Raw genomic sequence first — 12,890 nt, 5'->3', positions numbered from 1 at the left:
ACGGGGATAGGCGGGGATATTAATAATTTTAAGTTATTTATTTTAATTTAAAGTTTTAAATATATTTGTAGTAGTGTATGTATTGTATTTAATTTCATTTTTTAATTTATATGGCGGGTTAGGATTCAATGTACCTGCGGGTAAAAGCAGGGCGGGTTCGGGTAGAGCAAAAACCCGCCCCGTTGCCACCCCTACTGGCTGCAAGCTCATGTTCTCCAATGCCAAACGTGGTGCTTCTAAGGTTGCATTGGCCACAAGATTTCCATCCTTAATCTTGACAGGGCTAACCTCAGACAGAAGGTTCAAGCATAGTGGTTGACATACCTCTTGAAGCAGGAAGTTATGAGACCTACAATACCCTAAAAGAAATTGTTCAGTTACATCACTCGGACCCGTTTCAACATGGCAGGTTTTTCTCTTCGACCCTCGATATTGAGGCATCCAGGATTTTACAAGATACTCAGCTAAAGGCCCACATTTCGACGGATCATAAGCTGAAGCCTGCATCATTTCAATCAAACAATTTAACAAAACAAGATTGACATCAATCAATTGTACTAAAGAAAGATCAACTGAAAAGGTAGATGATTATACATACAAGATATCCAGGTAACGATGATACATCAGATTGGGGACGACAAAACTTCAATTTCGAGCTGACAATCTCATTGGTTATCATAGTGGTGTATTGTTCTGACAAGTCAATCGTGCCAGATGCCCTCTTAGACTCAAACCTCAGTAGAGTCAACCAATTTAAAGCATCACTTAAGGCGCCCAAGGCAAGGAGATGGCCTTGGTTGGTGGTGAGATCGCAGGAGAGACCGAGAGAGCAATGTGGGTGCAGAATGCTGCCAAGTTGAAGAGAACAGAGGCCTTCTCCAAATGGATGTTATGCTGAGAAGAGTCCTGTTGTGGGTTGATGGCATTGTACCAAACAAAGATAGGTGGGTTGGGTGAGGTATTCATAGGGAAGAAAGGCTCAATCATGCAAAGGCATTTGAAATAACGGATGAGGCAGTCACGGCGAAAGGGTAGAGAAAGGTCATCACGCAGCATCTGATTGCGCAATTTGTGTAGCATTTCGAGAAGGCCTTCTACTCTCTTCGCCACGCTCTCAGTATTTGAGGACAAAGTAACTGCCCAAGGACTCAGAGATTCAAGGGGTCACTCTTCTTCAAAGGAAGGAATGCAAGAATATGTGAAAAAGGCGAAGAAGACAAAGAAGATGAGAGGATTGCGGAATTTGTTGGATAAGGAGGAGGCATGTCCCATGGGTAAGCCACCAGCTTTCCATCCTTGACAATCTTGAAAGGATTGTACTCGGAGAGGAGGAGGTCAACGTATATTTGTTGTAGGTTGGGTATCCTGCAAATCCCTCTAACTAATATCTCAGTGACACATTCTGCATCATGATCAAGAGCACAAGATTTGACCGATGAGTATACAGCAGGTCGCTCGGATTCGGGTAGGATGGATGATTGCCTCTGACGAGCCTCCTCCTGAAAGAATGTCACCTTCTGGTAAAGATGAGTTACCCAGGTTTGGTCAAAAGAGTAGACATGTTTCCGTGCAGCCGAATCATTAGGTATCAGTTCTTATGCTCTATGATAATGCTCATAAACCTACATCGTCATCATCATCATCATCATCAGCATCATCATCACTAGAATGAAAAAATAAATGTAAAATCAATCAAGAATTCAAGAGTGAAGACTGACCGATGAAAATGCTAGGGCACATCGGTGTTGTTGGAGAGCCTAACTGGCGTCGTTGTTGTTGAGCTGTTGCTGTTAGGCCTCCATTCAATCGATGCAACCATAAAGAGGATTCCCTCATTGGTACATTGTAAGGAAAAATCTACATTAGCAAACAAAATAATCAACAACATATAAGGCAGTTAATACAACTAATGCAGCACACTAATCAGTTTGGGGTTGTAAAGACATGTATGTACTCACAGATTGGCGTGATAGCAACCAAGAGGAAGTGTGGCAAGAACATGATCCAATGACCTGTTCGGAGGCAAAGAGCACAGAGTAATCCCTGCCCAATAAACTCGGGAACCACGAACTAATTGACTCGAGACACGCATCAAAAGGGTTCATATAATATCAAAACCTTGGGCACCCTACCATAAAAAGAACAATTTTTCTGATTCATGGAAGCTAAGAAAGTACAAAAGAATGACGAAAGGAACCAACTTTGGGAAAGAAAATAGAAATAAAGAAGAACCCCACATGGTAAAAAGAAGAGGCAAAAAAGGCAATGATTAATTACAAAATTATTTTACACAGTCAATTATTTATAGCATAGATAATATATAATATATTTTAGGGTTTGACAACTTTTTAAATTTTTATGAAATAAATACATTAGAAATTCAAGTTTGTTAGTCAACTCACCTAAAAGGTTTGTTAGCCAACTCCTTTACATTTTTTTATATATAGTGATTAGATATAGTGTATGGTTTTTACAAATTTTACCTAATTTTATTTTTCTTATAAAAAAGTCTTTAAAATTATATGCATAACTAATATTAAAGTCAATATTTGATATAAAGAAAAAAAATACTATTCATATATTAAAATTAGCTACTAAAATCAGCTATCAATGTATTTATGTATAAATACATATATGGTTTAATTTATTTTAATATATATTTTATATTTAAACATGTATTTTATACTAGAAGTTATTTTTTATGGCTGATTTTAGTGTAAACATAGTATAGTCGAAAAAAAATCAAAATTCTAAAAAAGACAAATATTTAAATTAATAAAAAAACATTTAAAATTCAAACTCAATAAAAATTTATTTTTAATAAACTTCATATTAGATTTATTTAACAACTTGTTACAATATTGATTGAAACTCATTGTTAGAGTGTTGCTTCCTTAGATATTAATTTATCCGATCCTATTGTACTTAAGTAAAAGCCAAACATGCAAACAAAATCTTAGTATGAATGTCTTAGTATCTAATTATGTACAAAAAGTGAATTTAGTGGTTATCACTGTGATGCTAAAATGCCTTCTACACTGTTAATTTTTCAATCACTACATAAAAGCAATAACAAGCTTCATGCAAAGTCATCATTCTACTAATGTTGACAATTAAATATAATAAATTAAAAAAAAAAAAAGAAAACTGCTTGGCAAACTAGAAATTAAAATAACATAATCCACCAGATCATCATCAACATTTTTTATTTATTGACATGATATTATTGTATGATGCAGTATACTTTATTAACAAAACAAACAACTTAAATTCAAAATCAGAAACTCAGAAGAACAACTATGCGGTATCTTTGCTAAAACCAAATTTAACACAATATTAACGTAACAAATGTTCTGTGCTTTGAATTTGAAGGAGCTTGTTAAATGGCTTCTGTGTGACATATTCTCTACATTTACTCATTAGTGGAAAACGTGTAGTATGTATATATTCCTTACTTCGTTACCTTGAATTTATTTATTCTCACTCCACAATTCGCTTTTCTCCGCCACAATGTACTCATCATCTTCCTCCTTCACGCATTGCATTTTTTATTTTTCTTGAGCATTCCTTCTTCACGTTTCAATTGACTGATCAACCTTTAGGTTTGTTTTCCTACCATTCTTCCAGAATTTTCTGTTTTATTGTCATATATTTTGTGTGTGAGGTATTCCTTTATTCAACTCATCCCCTGTTAGTTTGTCACCTATGTTATATTATGATATTTAAAATGTTTTGCTAAAATCAACCGCCATGTATTCGTATATATTTAATTAGCAAATCTATCATAATAGCATAAATCAAACACTTTCACAGCAGTATAATCAAATTCTTTTATGAAATTTATTCCTGTACTCAATAAAAATGACATGATGGTGTGTGGTTCTTGACTCAGGCAATAAGAGATGATTGTTTGCTCTTCATCAATGAGCTTATACTCAATAAATGCTGTTATGCTCAAAGGCCATGCTCATCAGATTCTTATGAGTAGCAGCATCTGTGGAGTTAGGCCTCAAGAAACAGGAACATCAAATTCATGTTCCTTCAGCTTGTCCCCTGAGAAATCACAGATAAACCATGCAGCTGCTCAGTCTATTTCCACAACAACATTGTCTAGTTCCACTGTCATGGGGAAACATAATCATTATGTGATTTCATTGGCATGCCAAAGTATGAACATGAGGCTTTTGGTATCTAAACCAAAAGCACTACTCCCTAAAGTTAAGAGTACTATGGGATCTATGACTTGGCCAAGTGGCTTTCTTCTTGAATTTCTTATATGCAATTCAAATTCTAAACCTACAAATTCTGATGAGTGCAATGAGTCAACTATCAAATTCTCACATGGCAAGAAAGTTTACACAGATTATTATGTTATAGGTATAAGCTGCACATTATTCTGCCCTATAAACAAATTAATTAATAGACTAATAATTAAGAACATAAGCATATATATACACATTTGTGATGTGTCAGTGCATTGGTGAATGAGCAGGAATACCTGGAGATGGAAGGTGTCTGTTTCGTTCTGTTGCTCATGGAGCTTGTTTGAGATTTGGAAAACTGGCTTCCAGTGAAAGACTTGAGAGACAGCTAGCAGATGAGTTGCGGGGTCAGGTATTAAGTTTCAATATCTTCATGCATGAACATGATTGAATCTTGCATCAGGGACATAATTGAAGCCATAATTCTTGTTTGGCAGGTTGCTGATGAGTTTATCAAAAGAAGGGAAGAGACAGAATGGTGAGTTTATCAAAATTGTTTTGTCCTTGTATGAATGCGTGACAGACACAAAACGTTTCATCACATGTTTAGGTTTGTAGAAGGAGATTTTGAAACATATGTTTCACAAATAAGGAAGCCTCATGTGTGGGGTGGTGAGCCTGAATTATTCATTGCTTCTCATGTTTTGCAGTAAGTATTTTTTTTTTTCGTTTTCTTTTATCAACAAATGAAGTACTAATTTAATCAAATTTTGGATGTTAATGATTATTATATATGCAGGGTGCCAATCACAGTGTACATGTATGATGAGGATGCAGGTGGATTGATAAAAATTGCCGAGTATGGACAAGAATATGGCAAGGAAAATCCAATTACAGTTCTTTACCATGGCTATGGTCATTATGACGCATTGGAAATTCCTACAACAAAGGGTCATTGACCAAGATTCTAGCATTTGATTTCATATTTCTAAAGCTGTGACTTCCTCGAAAGTCAAAAACTCAGTTCATATTAGGCTAGTGTATATTACGGTGATTTAGTGTGTGTTTGGATTTCAGTTTGTAAACGAGAGTTTGCATAAAATTGATTTTGCAAACTTGATTTTGATGAAAAGTAAGTTTGTGTTAAAGTGATTTATGTTTGGTAATTTTTATATCAAAATAGATTATAGTAAAGTAAATATTGTTTGGATTACACTATTCAAAATTGCTTTTAGATAAAAATTACTAAAATAGACATCAACTTAAATAAATTTTTATATTATTCTATTATTTTAATTTAAAAAGAGATTACAAGTAAAAAAATAAAGGGTAGAATTGATAAAAAAAATAAATTCAACACTAACGTGATTTTGTAAACGCAGAAGCTACAATTTTTAGCTTCTTGTAAACGCAGGTTAAGAGGCAAAATCACTTATGGGTTCAGAGTTTTAAAGAGTTGCCAAACATAAAGATGATACGTTCAAAGCACCTAAACGAACTTTTCTCTTCTCCAACGTGAACCCCAAACACACCCTTAGTCAGTTTGGTGAGGTAGCTTTTTGCAACGTTAGTTTGGTTATACATGAAGATTGATAAGGAAAAAAAAGCATTACGTGAAATTTATTATGGAGAAATGATTTCGTAAAGTAAATGAACATGTTTGATGGCTTAGGATTCGGTGGTCCAAGAACGTTTGGACCACTTAGTGGTCCCATAACAAAACATGTTTTTTAAGTTTTTTTAACAACTGCTACATAGTCCTTTAACTAATTTTAATTATAAATTGACCCCATATATTTTATATAATTATAAAAACGATTTTTTATTTTATAAATAATTAATTTATCATAAATATATCATGTTCATTAACAATCAAAAACAAAAACAATTTTTTGGCCATTACAATCGATTAAAATATTAAATTTGATTCGTCTCGTTCGCGAGGAATCATAAAATTGTGTTTTCTGCGAAAACCAATCGATTGGAATAATGAATCAATCGATTGAATTATATCTCAATCGATTGGATTACAGTTTACCACTAAACAATCGATTGAAAATTGCCAAAAGCATGGTTTTCGCATAACTCAATCGATTGGTCATACGATCCAATCGATAGAACGATGAATAAAAATTGGATTTTTGTAATTCAATCGATTGTTTAGAATTTCTAATAGATTGAATGCTTCAAAACAACCTGGGTCTCACCAAATTCAATCGATTGCTTTTGTGACTCAATCGATTGAATTTACCCAAACAATATGAATTTGCCAATTTCAATCGATTGTAGTGTGTGTGAATTCAAATTCAATCGATTGAAATGATAATTCAATCGATTGGAACGCGATGTATTACGCCTATGTCAGTCTTGTTTTCGTTTTTAAAAATTATCTTCTTATTCATCTATCTAATCTTTAAAATTCTATCTTCCTTTTTTAAGGTTTTATTTTGAATTAGATACTCTAATCTTATCTTTTCCTTAATATTAACATTATAAATTGGTGAATAATCCATCACCAATTATTCAATCCCACCATTAAAATCGTGTATCATTCTCTTTATAAAAAATTTCATTGTTTTTCTTTCGAACATCCATCCATCTACTGAATATCTAATTTTTTTTATTTTTTATCCGTCTATTTAATATCCACTTTTTGTTCATCGTTAATTGACAATCACCGTTTGCAGCAATTAGCAAAGGTCCAATCAATTTTTTCATTGTAGTGTTCAGAAAACAATCCATCGTTTTGAGAAACAACTCTCTAATATTTACTAACCATTTTTGGTACTAATTTATAGTGAATAAATTGCAGCTTGAGGATCACGATATTCTCATGATAATCGCTGTGCATTTACTCCGGAATCGGATCAACCATAAGAAGGCACAAATTATAGCGTCGGCCGATGATTTTTGGAAATTGCATACTAACCATGAGATGTAAAGATTATAGTAATAATCTAGATAAAACTTAATACTTTGGTTATTGTCAATTTATTTGTTATGTTTGGTGGATGTACTTCTTTAGTTATTTTTCAATGACTTCTTAAATAGATATTTATCGTTTTATGGCTTCTACAATTTTTTTTATTTCTATGCAATTTATAGATACTTTAGTTTAAAAAACTCATATTATTTTGATGAAGTAATGTTATTTTCATTTATTATTTCAACAACAATGGCATACAAATATTATGTCTTGTGAATTATATTTTATATTATTTAATTAATTTATAAATAAAAAAATTCCATGTCTTTTTATTTGTTTGCATTCTATTTTGGATTTTTGCATCTTATCAAGATTTGACCTCTCTATTTTAATTAATTTTATATATGTTGCTAATAGATAAAAAAATCTAGATAAGAGTAACCATAAGAACAATCAATCATGATTACTATATATTGCATTTGGAAAGAGAGACTTTTTTAAAACAACATAACGAAAAATCAAGAAGCAATAAATTAGAATAGCAAACCAGAAATTCAAATTACATAAAGAACAGTTTCTTCTTCTTCCCTTCTCCCTTCTTTTTCTTCCCTTCCCCTTTCGGACGAACAGAGATACTCTTTCTCTTTTTTTTTCATTTTATAATTTTTTATTATGGATAATTTGATCCAAAATTTTAACATCTAAGTAAAAAAGACGATTTCGTATACAAAAAAAGATTAGAAACGAAAAAAATTTTAGCCTATACCTTAAGAACCAAAATCGTTCTTAACCCTTAATATTTCATAGGGACTTACTAAAATACCTTTTAATTTTAATACTGTATGATATGAGATATAGAAATTCTTGGTTCGGCTAGAAAAATCAAGGTGAGACCACATAATGAAAAATTCCGAGGGGAATGAAAAATTCATTACACATTTTAATTGTAGAGAACATGTGGTAAATTGGATTTCCATTCTAGAGTTTCTTAGGTAACATAGAAGAATCAACCGTGCATATATTCACTTGGACTACAAACTATGCAATTACATCATTAGGGACAACTGGACAAGGAGCAATCAGATTTGAAAACAAACAAAGGTATGTGTCCTTGTATGTAACACCAAAAAATGTTAAACTATCAAAAAAGCCTAAGTGAGACTCCTAACTAGATTGGTATCTCAACATATAAGATATAAATTTTCTCCACTATTTATTTGGCCATAAGAAGTGGAGGCAAATGAAAAACACTTGAAATGAAGAATGCAAAGAATCAGTATAAAATTCTGAGACAACTTCCATCTTCAGAGATATGGTCTCTTGCATGCATAGAACTGTTGTTAAACCACTCTAACCGCTACCAACCCACAAGCCAGAGCTGCTCCAAACAAAGCATGTAACCTCACACAGAAGTACTTTGCCATGAAGACATTGCTTTTTTCCTGTAAGTAAATAACATAACCAAGGCTTAATACCAAACTCCAGGAATCATAAAAGGGTAACACAAAGTCTTGGACGTGCCTTATGATTTTCTTGCACAAATCTCACTACCAAGTTTCCAATTGGTAAGGTCAAGGCACAAAGGAACTAGAACCACCATAGTCATAGCAAGAGAGAAGACAAACAAATCATAAGCTCATAATGAGATGAGAAGATATCAGAAATTAAGTGTTTAGAGTTGCATACAATACTGGCTAGGGGAAGCGCCTTGCACAGACCGAAAGCAATCAAAAGAGCATAGAGTGCCATGACTGCCACTTTCACTACCTCTGCGCCTCTTGCAGTGCCTAGTCTAACCTGAAAGAGACAATGGAAAATCAAAATTATCCTAATCCGAATCCTAACTAGCAACAATACCTAACAAAATAAATCAATAACCAACAACAATGAATTAACAAGTCAGCAAGTCAGGAATAAAGTAAACAATATCAATGAATCAACGATTTAACCAAATCACATACCTGACTCGGTGGCTCGGGCTCCATATCTGACTTGAATCGGTGGCTGGGTGGGAGACTTGAATCGGTGACTGGTGGGTGCTGTGTTGTGGGTGGCGACTGGCGAGGGTTGTGGCTCTGTTACTGCTGGGTGTGAGGTTGCGAGGTTCGGGCTCTGCTACTGCTGGGTGCGAGGAAGGAGGCTCGTGCTCTGCTACTGCTGGCGCTGGGTGCGAGCCTGCGAGGGACGAGGGTCGTGCACTGTGTGCGAACGTCGTTCAGGTTGTGGGGCGAGTGTCGTGCGCTACTGCAGAGAGGAGAGCGCGACGGTGAGAGGAGAGTGTGACGGTGAGAGGCTGAGACTGAGAGCTTTGGATTGGGGGTGGGAGGCGTGGGGTCGGGTGGGGGTGGGGGGGAGTGGGTTGGTTTTTAAGGGTTTTTTTACTAAACCGGTTCAGTTTGGTTCGGTTAGGATTTTCCTGTTTAGAACCAAAAATCGAACCGAACCGCAAAAAAATTGCAAAACACATTTTTTCGGTTTTTTGGTTTTCGGTTTTCGATTTTTCATAACGGTTGGTTTGTTTAGTTCGGTCCGGATCGGTTTTGAACACCCCTAGTTTTTCTGATTCTGATTCTGAATGAGGAACGAAGGGGGGAGGGAGTTAGGGGAAGGGGGGTTGACGCGTTACGCGTTTGGTGTTGTTTTTAATCAGACCGGCGTCCTATTGTTGAACCGGTCAGAGAGCACGATCCGATCAAACTGGCCGGTTCAACCATTTTCAACGGTTTTCAATATGACGGTTTTAAATACTGGACCAGACCGTTTATATTGCCGGTTTGAGCGATTTTTTACCCTTTTTCGCAAACCGATATTCAGTTGGCAATTATTTCATCTAAAGAGCATACGCACGACTATTGTAAGAATATATATATATAATTTCATTAATATAGTGCAATAAAATAAATAAACACAACTATGGAACTGATTCATTCCGCAAAAATATTAAGTATATGGAGGTGGCTAATTATCACTATCTAACTCAGCCGTCGGTACTGAATATACGTTGCCATCATCCGAACCATTAGAATCATCTTCAATAACGTTGTTGTCAATGTCCTTTTGCCAAGGACATGTTGTCTTCTTATGTCCTTTCATTTGACAAACACTACAACGTTGCCGCTTCTTCCTAGATGGTTGTCCTGAGCCTACACCAATTTGATGAGCATACGGATTGCTACTTTTAGCTACACCTGAATGAGGCAAAAAAAATAAATATAGAAATTATTATATAAAAACTAATTTGAAAGGTACAAAGACTTGAGGGTATGATATTAAATTAGTTAGGTAAAAATATTAGTGAATTAATAATTAAGACATAAATTTATTACATAGTGAAAAATAATACATATAAAACTATTAAATTACCTAATATTTGTTTTTATTTTTTAAACACAAATCTTATATATAAGTATAATTTCTTAAAATTTTGGGGGGTCCAGGCCACTACTCGCCTCCTCTAGGTCCGTCCCTGATTGCTAGCTAATTAGTAATAAAAAATAATAACATCTATTTACTTTTTAGTAATTCTCAATGTCTTGTCAGTTAATAAAAGATAAAAAAAAAACATTTTTTCATTACATAATCAATTTTACGAATAAAGTATCGAAACGAATAATTGAAAAATTAGAGCCACTTATCTCGATTTTGTAATCAAAACGATGGATTGTTTTCTGAACACTACAATGAAAAAAATTGATTGGACCTTTGCTGATTGCTGCAAACGGTGATTGTCAATTAACGATGAACAAAAAGTGGATATTAAATAGACGGATAAAAAATAAAAAAAAATTGGATATTCAGTAGATGGATGGATGTTCGAAAGAAAAACAATGAAATTTTTTATAAAGAGAATGATACACGATTTTAATGGTGGGATTGAATAATTGGTGATGGATTATTCACCAATTTATAATGTTAATATTAAGGAAAAGATAAGATTAGAGTATCTAATTCAAAATAAAACCTTAAAAAAGGAAGATAGAATTTTAAAGATTAGATAGATGAATAAGAAGATAATTTTTAAAAACGAAAACAAGACTGACATAGGCGTAATACATCGCGTTCCAATCGATTGAATTATCATTTCAATCGATTGAATTTGAATTCACACACACTACAATCGATTGAAATTGGCAAATTCATATTGTTTGGGTAAATTCAATCGATTGAGTCACAAAAGCAATCGATTGAATTTGGTGAGACCCAGGTTGTTTTGAAGCATTCAATCGATTGGAAATTCTAAACAATCGATTGAATTACAAAAATCCAATTTTTATTCATCGTTCCATCGATTGGATCGTATGACCAATCGATTGAGTTATGCGAAAACCATGCTTTTGGCAATTTTCAATCGATTGTTTAGTGGTAAACTGTAATCCAATCGATTGAGATATAATTCAATCGATTGATTCATTATTCCAATCGATTGGTTTTCGCAGAAAACACAATTTTATGATTCCTCGCGAACGAGACGAATCAAATTTAATATTTTAATCGATTGTAATGGCCAAAAAATTGTTTTTGTTTTTGATTGTTAATGAACATGATATATTTATGATAAATTAATTATTTATAAAATAAAAAATCGTTTTTATAATTATATAAAATATATGGGGTCAATTTATAATTAAAATTAGTTAAAAGACTATGTAACAGTTATTAAAAAAACTTAAAAAACATGTTTTGTTATGGGACCACTAAGTGGTCCAAACGTTCTTGGACCACCGAATCCTGATCATAAGAAAATGATGTAAAGGAATTACTTTTAGCCAATTATGAATTTCTTTTTCTTTTTTGTTAATGGGTAACATGTCTTTTTTGTTTTTGTTTTCAAACAAGGCACTCTTCCACATGTTTGGACTTAAACAAATTTATGAGTATATATTCAAATAAGTCTCTAAAAAAATCTTATATTGGACGTTTTAGTTCCTCAAAAAATTTTATTACCTCGAGGATCATGAACTTTTCGAAAAATAAGACAATGAGTTCATATCTTAGTCAATCTCATTATTTTTACTTGGATAAATAGGTCATTGAAAATGTGATAAAAAGATTTATATGTCTTACTTTTATAAAATTCAGAACCTGAACGTAATAAAATTTTTTTCATAATAAAAACGTTTGATTCAAAATTTCTTAGAGACCTATTTGAACATATACTCTAAATTTAGAATAGATACCCAATTTGATCCCCAAAATTTAAATCATGCATTAATTTAATCTCTAACTTTTATAAATGACTAACTACATCTCCTAAACATCTCCTAAATTGAAAGACCTGATTCTTCGTTGAGTTCGTTCATTTCCTAATAAACGACCGTTACCAAAACTACCACCATTGCTTATTCTTTGTCTCCATCACCGTATCCTCACCCAATTCCACCACCACCCTGGTTTTACCTCTATTATCAATCTCACTATGTCCTCACCCATTTCCAGCACCTCATTCAACTCACTCTTGCCCGTTTCAAACTCGTGATTCATCATCATCCATTCTCCACCCCCACATTCACTAACCACTCCACTTCACTACCTCACCTTTGCTCTCACATCACTGTCACCATTATCACATCTTTAAATTTTGATGTTTTTCTTTCTCTTTTCTTTTCATCCATTTTTTACCCCATACTTACTAACCATTCCACTTCACTACCTCACTTTCGCTCTCACATCCCTGTCACCATTATTACATTCTTAAATTCTGATGTTCCTCTTTTTCATTCCATATTATCTCATGGGAGTAATCGCTGCGACATTAACTGCAG

At 33.6% G+C, this 12,890-nt stretch overlaps 3 protein-coding genes and 1 long non-coding RNA gene across 5 annotated transcripts; 1 reads left to right on the top strand and 3 right to left on the bottom strand.

The window, feature by feature from the left end:
- LOC107646271 lies at positions 43–2,105 on the bottom strand. The gene is made up of 4 exons (XM_021105390.1): positions 2,013–2,105; positions 1,719–1,857; positions 1,221–1,594; positions 43–501 (listed from the first exon to the last, which is right to left on the bottom strand). Exons 1-4 carry the CDS (start codon positions 2,103–2,105, stop codon positions 43–45), a joined length of 1,065 nt encoding a protein of 354 aa, XP_020961049.1.
- LOC107645443 (OTU domain-containing protein At3g57810-like) lies at positions 3,217–5,333 on the top strand. Its single transcript, XM_016349465.2, has 6 exons — positions 3,217–3,602; positions 3,893–4,377; positions 4,493–4,614; positions 4,700–4,740; positions 4,813–4,911; positions 5,002–5,333. Exons 2-6 carry the CDS (start codon positions 3,903–3,905, stop codon positions 5,159–5,161), a joined length of 897 nt encoding a protein of 298 aa, XP_016204951.1. The 5' UTR covers positions 3,217–3,602; positions 3,893–3,902; the 3' UTR covers positions 5,162–5,333.
- LOC110263100 lies at positions 3,819–4,679 on the bottom strand. Its single transcript, XR_002348159.1, has 2 exons — positions 4,499–4,679; positions 3,819–4,053 (listed from the first exon to the last, which is right to left on the bottom strand). It is a non-coding gene; the product is annotated as an uncharacterized LOC110263100 (long non-coding RNA).
- On the bottom strand, positions 8,046–9,482 carry LOC107645444 (2-carboxy-1,4-naphthoquinone phytyltransferase, chloroplastic-like). Of its 2 annotated transcripts, XM_021103753.1 has the most exons (4): positions 9,090–9,480; positions 8,815–8,925; positions 8,650–8,715; positions 8,046–8,570 (listed from the first exon to the last, which is right to left on the bottom strand). In XM_021103753.1, exons 1-4 carry the CDS (start codon positions 9,111–9,113, stop codon positions 8,469–8,471), a joined length of 303 nt encoding a protein of 100 aa, XP_020959412.1. In that variant the 5' UTR covers positions 9,114–9,480; the 3' UTR covers positions 8,046–8,468. The 2 variants fall into 2 exon arrangements, with proteins under 2 accessions (XP_020959412.1, XP_020959413.1); XM_021103754.1 differs by lacking the exon at positions 8,650–8,715 and having other exon boundaries at positions 9,090–9,482.

The sequence above is a fragment of the Arachis ipaensis genome, chromosome B06 (genome assembly GCF_000816755.2).
Source record: "Arachis ipaensis cultivar K30076 chromosome B06, Araip1.1, whole genome shotgun sequence".
NCBI lineage: Eukaryota > Viridiplantae > Streptophyta > Magnoliopsida > Fabales > Fabaceae > Arachis > Arachis ipaensis.
This window is presented reverse-complemented; position numbering and strand designations above follow the sequence as displayed.

Excerpts from the sequence above, each read along its gene's own strand:
- LOC107645444 (XM_021103753.1), bottom strand. The coding sequence starts at position 9,113 with ATGGAGCCCGAGCCACCGAGTCAG. Across the intron at positions 8,926-9,089 it reads AGCCCGAGCCACCGAGTCAG|GTTAGACTAGGCACTGCAAG; the intron begins GTATGTGATTTG and ends TGTCTCTTTCAG. Across the intron at positions 8,716-8,814 it reads CGCTTCCCCTAGCCAGTATT|TTCCTTTGTGCCTTGACCTT; the intron begins GTATGCAACTCT and ends TGGTGGTTCTAG.
- LOC107645443 (XM_016349465.2), top strand. The coding sequence starts at position 3,903 with ATGATTGTTTGCTCTTCATCAATGAGCTTATACTCAATAAATGCTGTT. Across the intron at positions 4,378-4,492 it reads CACAGATTATTATGTTATAG|GAATACCTGGAGATGGAAGG; the intron begins GTATAAGCTGCA and ends GTGAATGAGCAG. Across the intron at positions 4,615-4,699 it reads CAGATGAGTTGCGGGGTCAG|GTTGCTGATGAGTTTATCAA; the intron begins GTATTAAGTTTC and ends CTTGTTTGGCAG.
- LOC107646271 (XM_021105390.1), bottom strand. The coding sequence starts at position 2,105 with ATGAACCCTTTTGATGCGTGTCTCGAGTCAATTAGTTCGTGGTTCCCG. Across the intron at positions 1,858-2,012 it reads TGCTCTTTGCCTCCGAACAG|ATTTTTCCTTACAATGTACC; the intron begins GTCATTGGATCA and ends TTGCTAATGTAG. Across the intron at positions 502-1,220 it reads CCGCAATCCTCTCATCTTCT|GCTTCAGCTTATGATCCGTC; the intron begins TTGTCTTCTTCG and ends GAAATGATGCAG.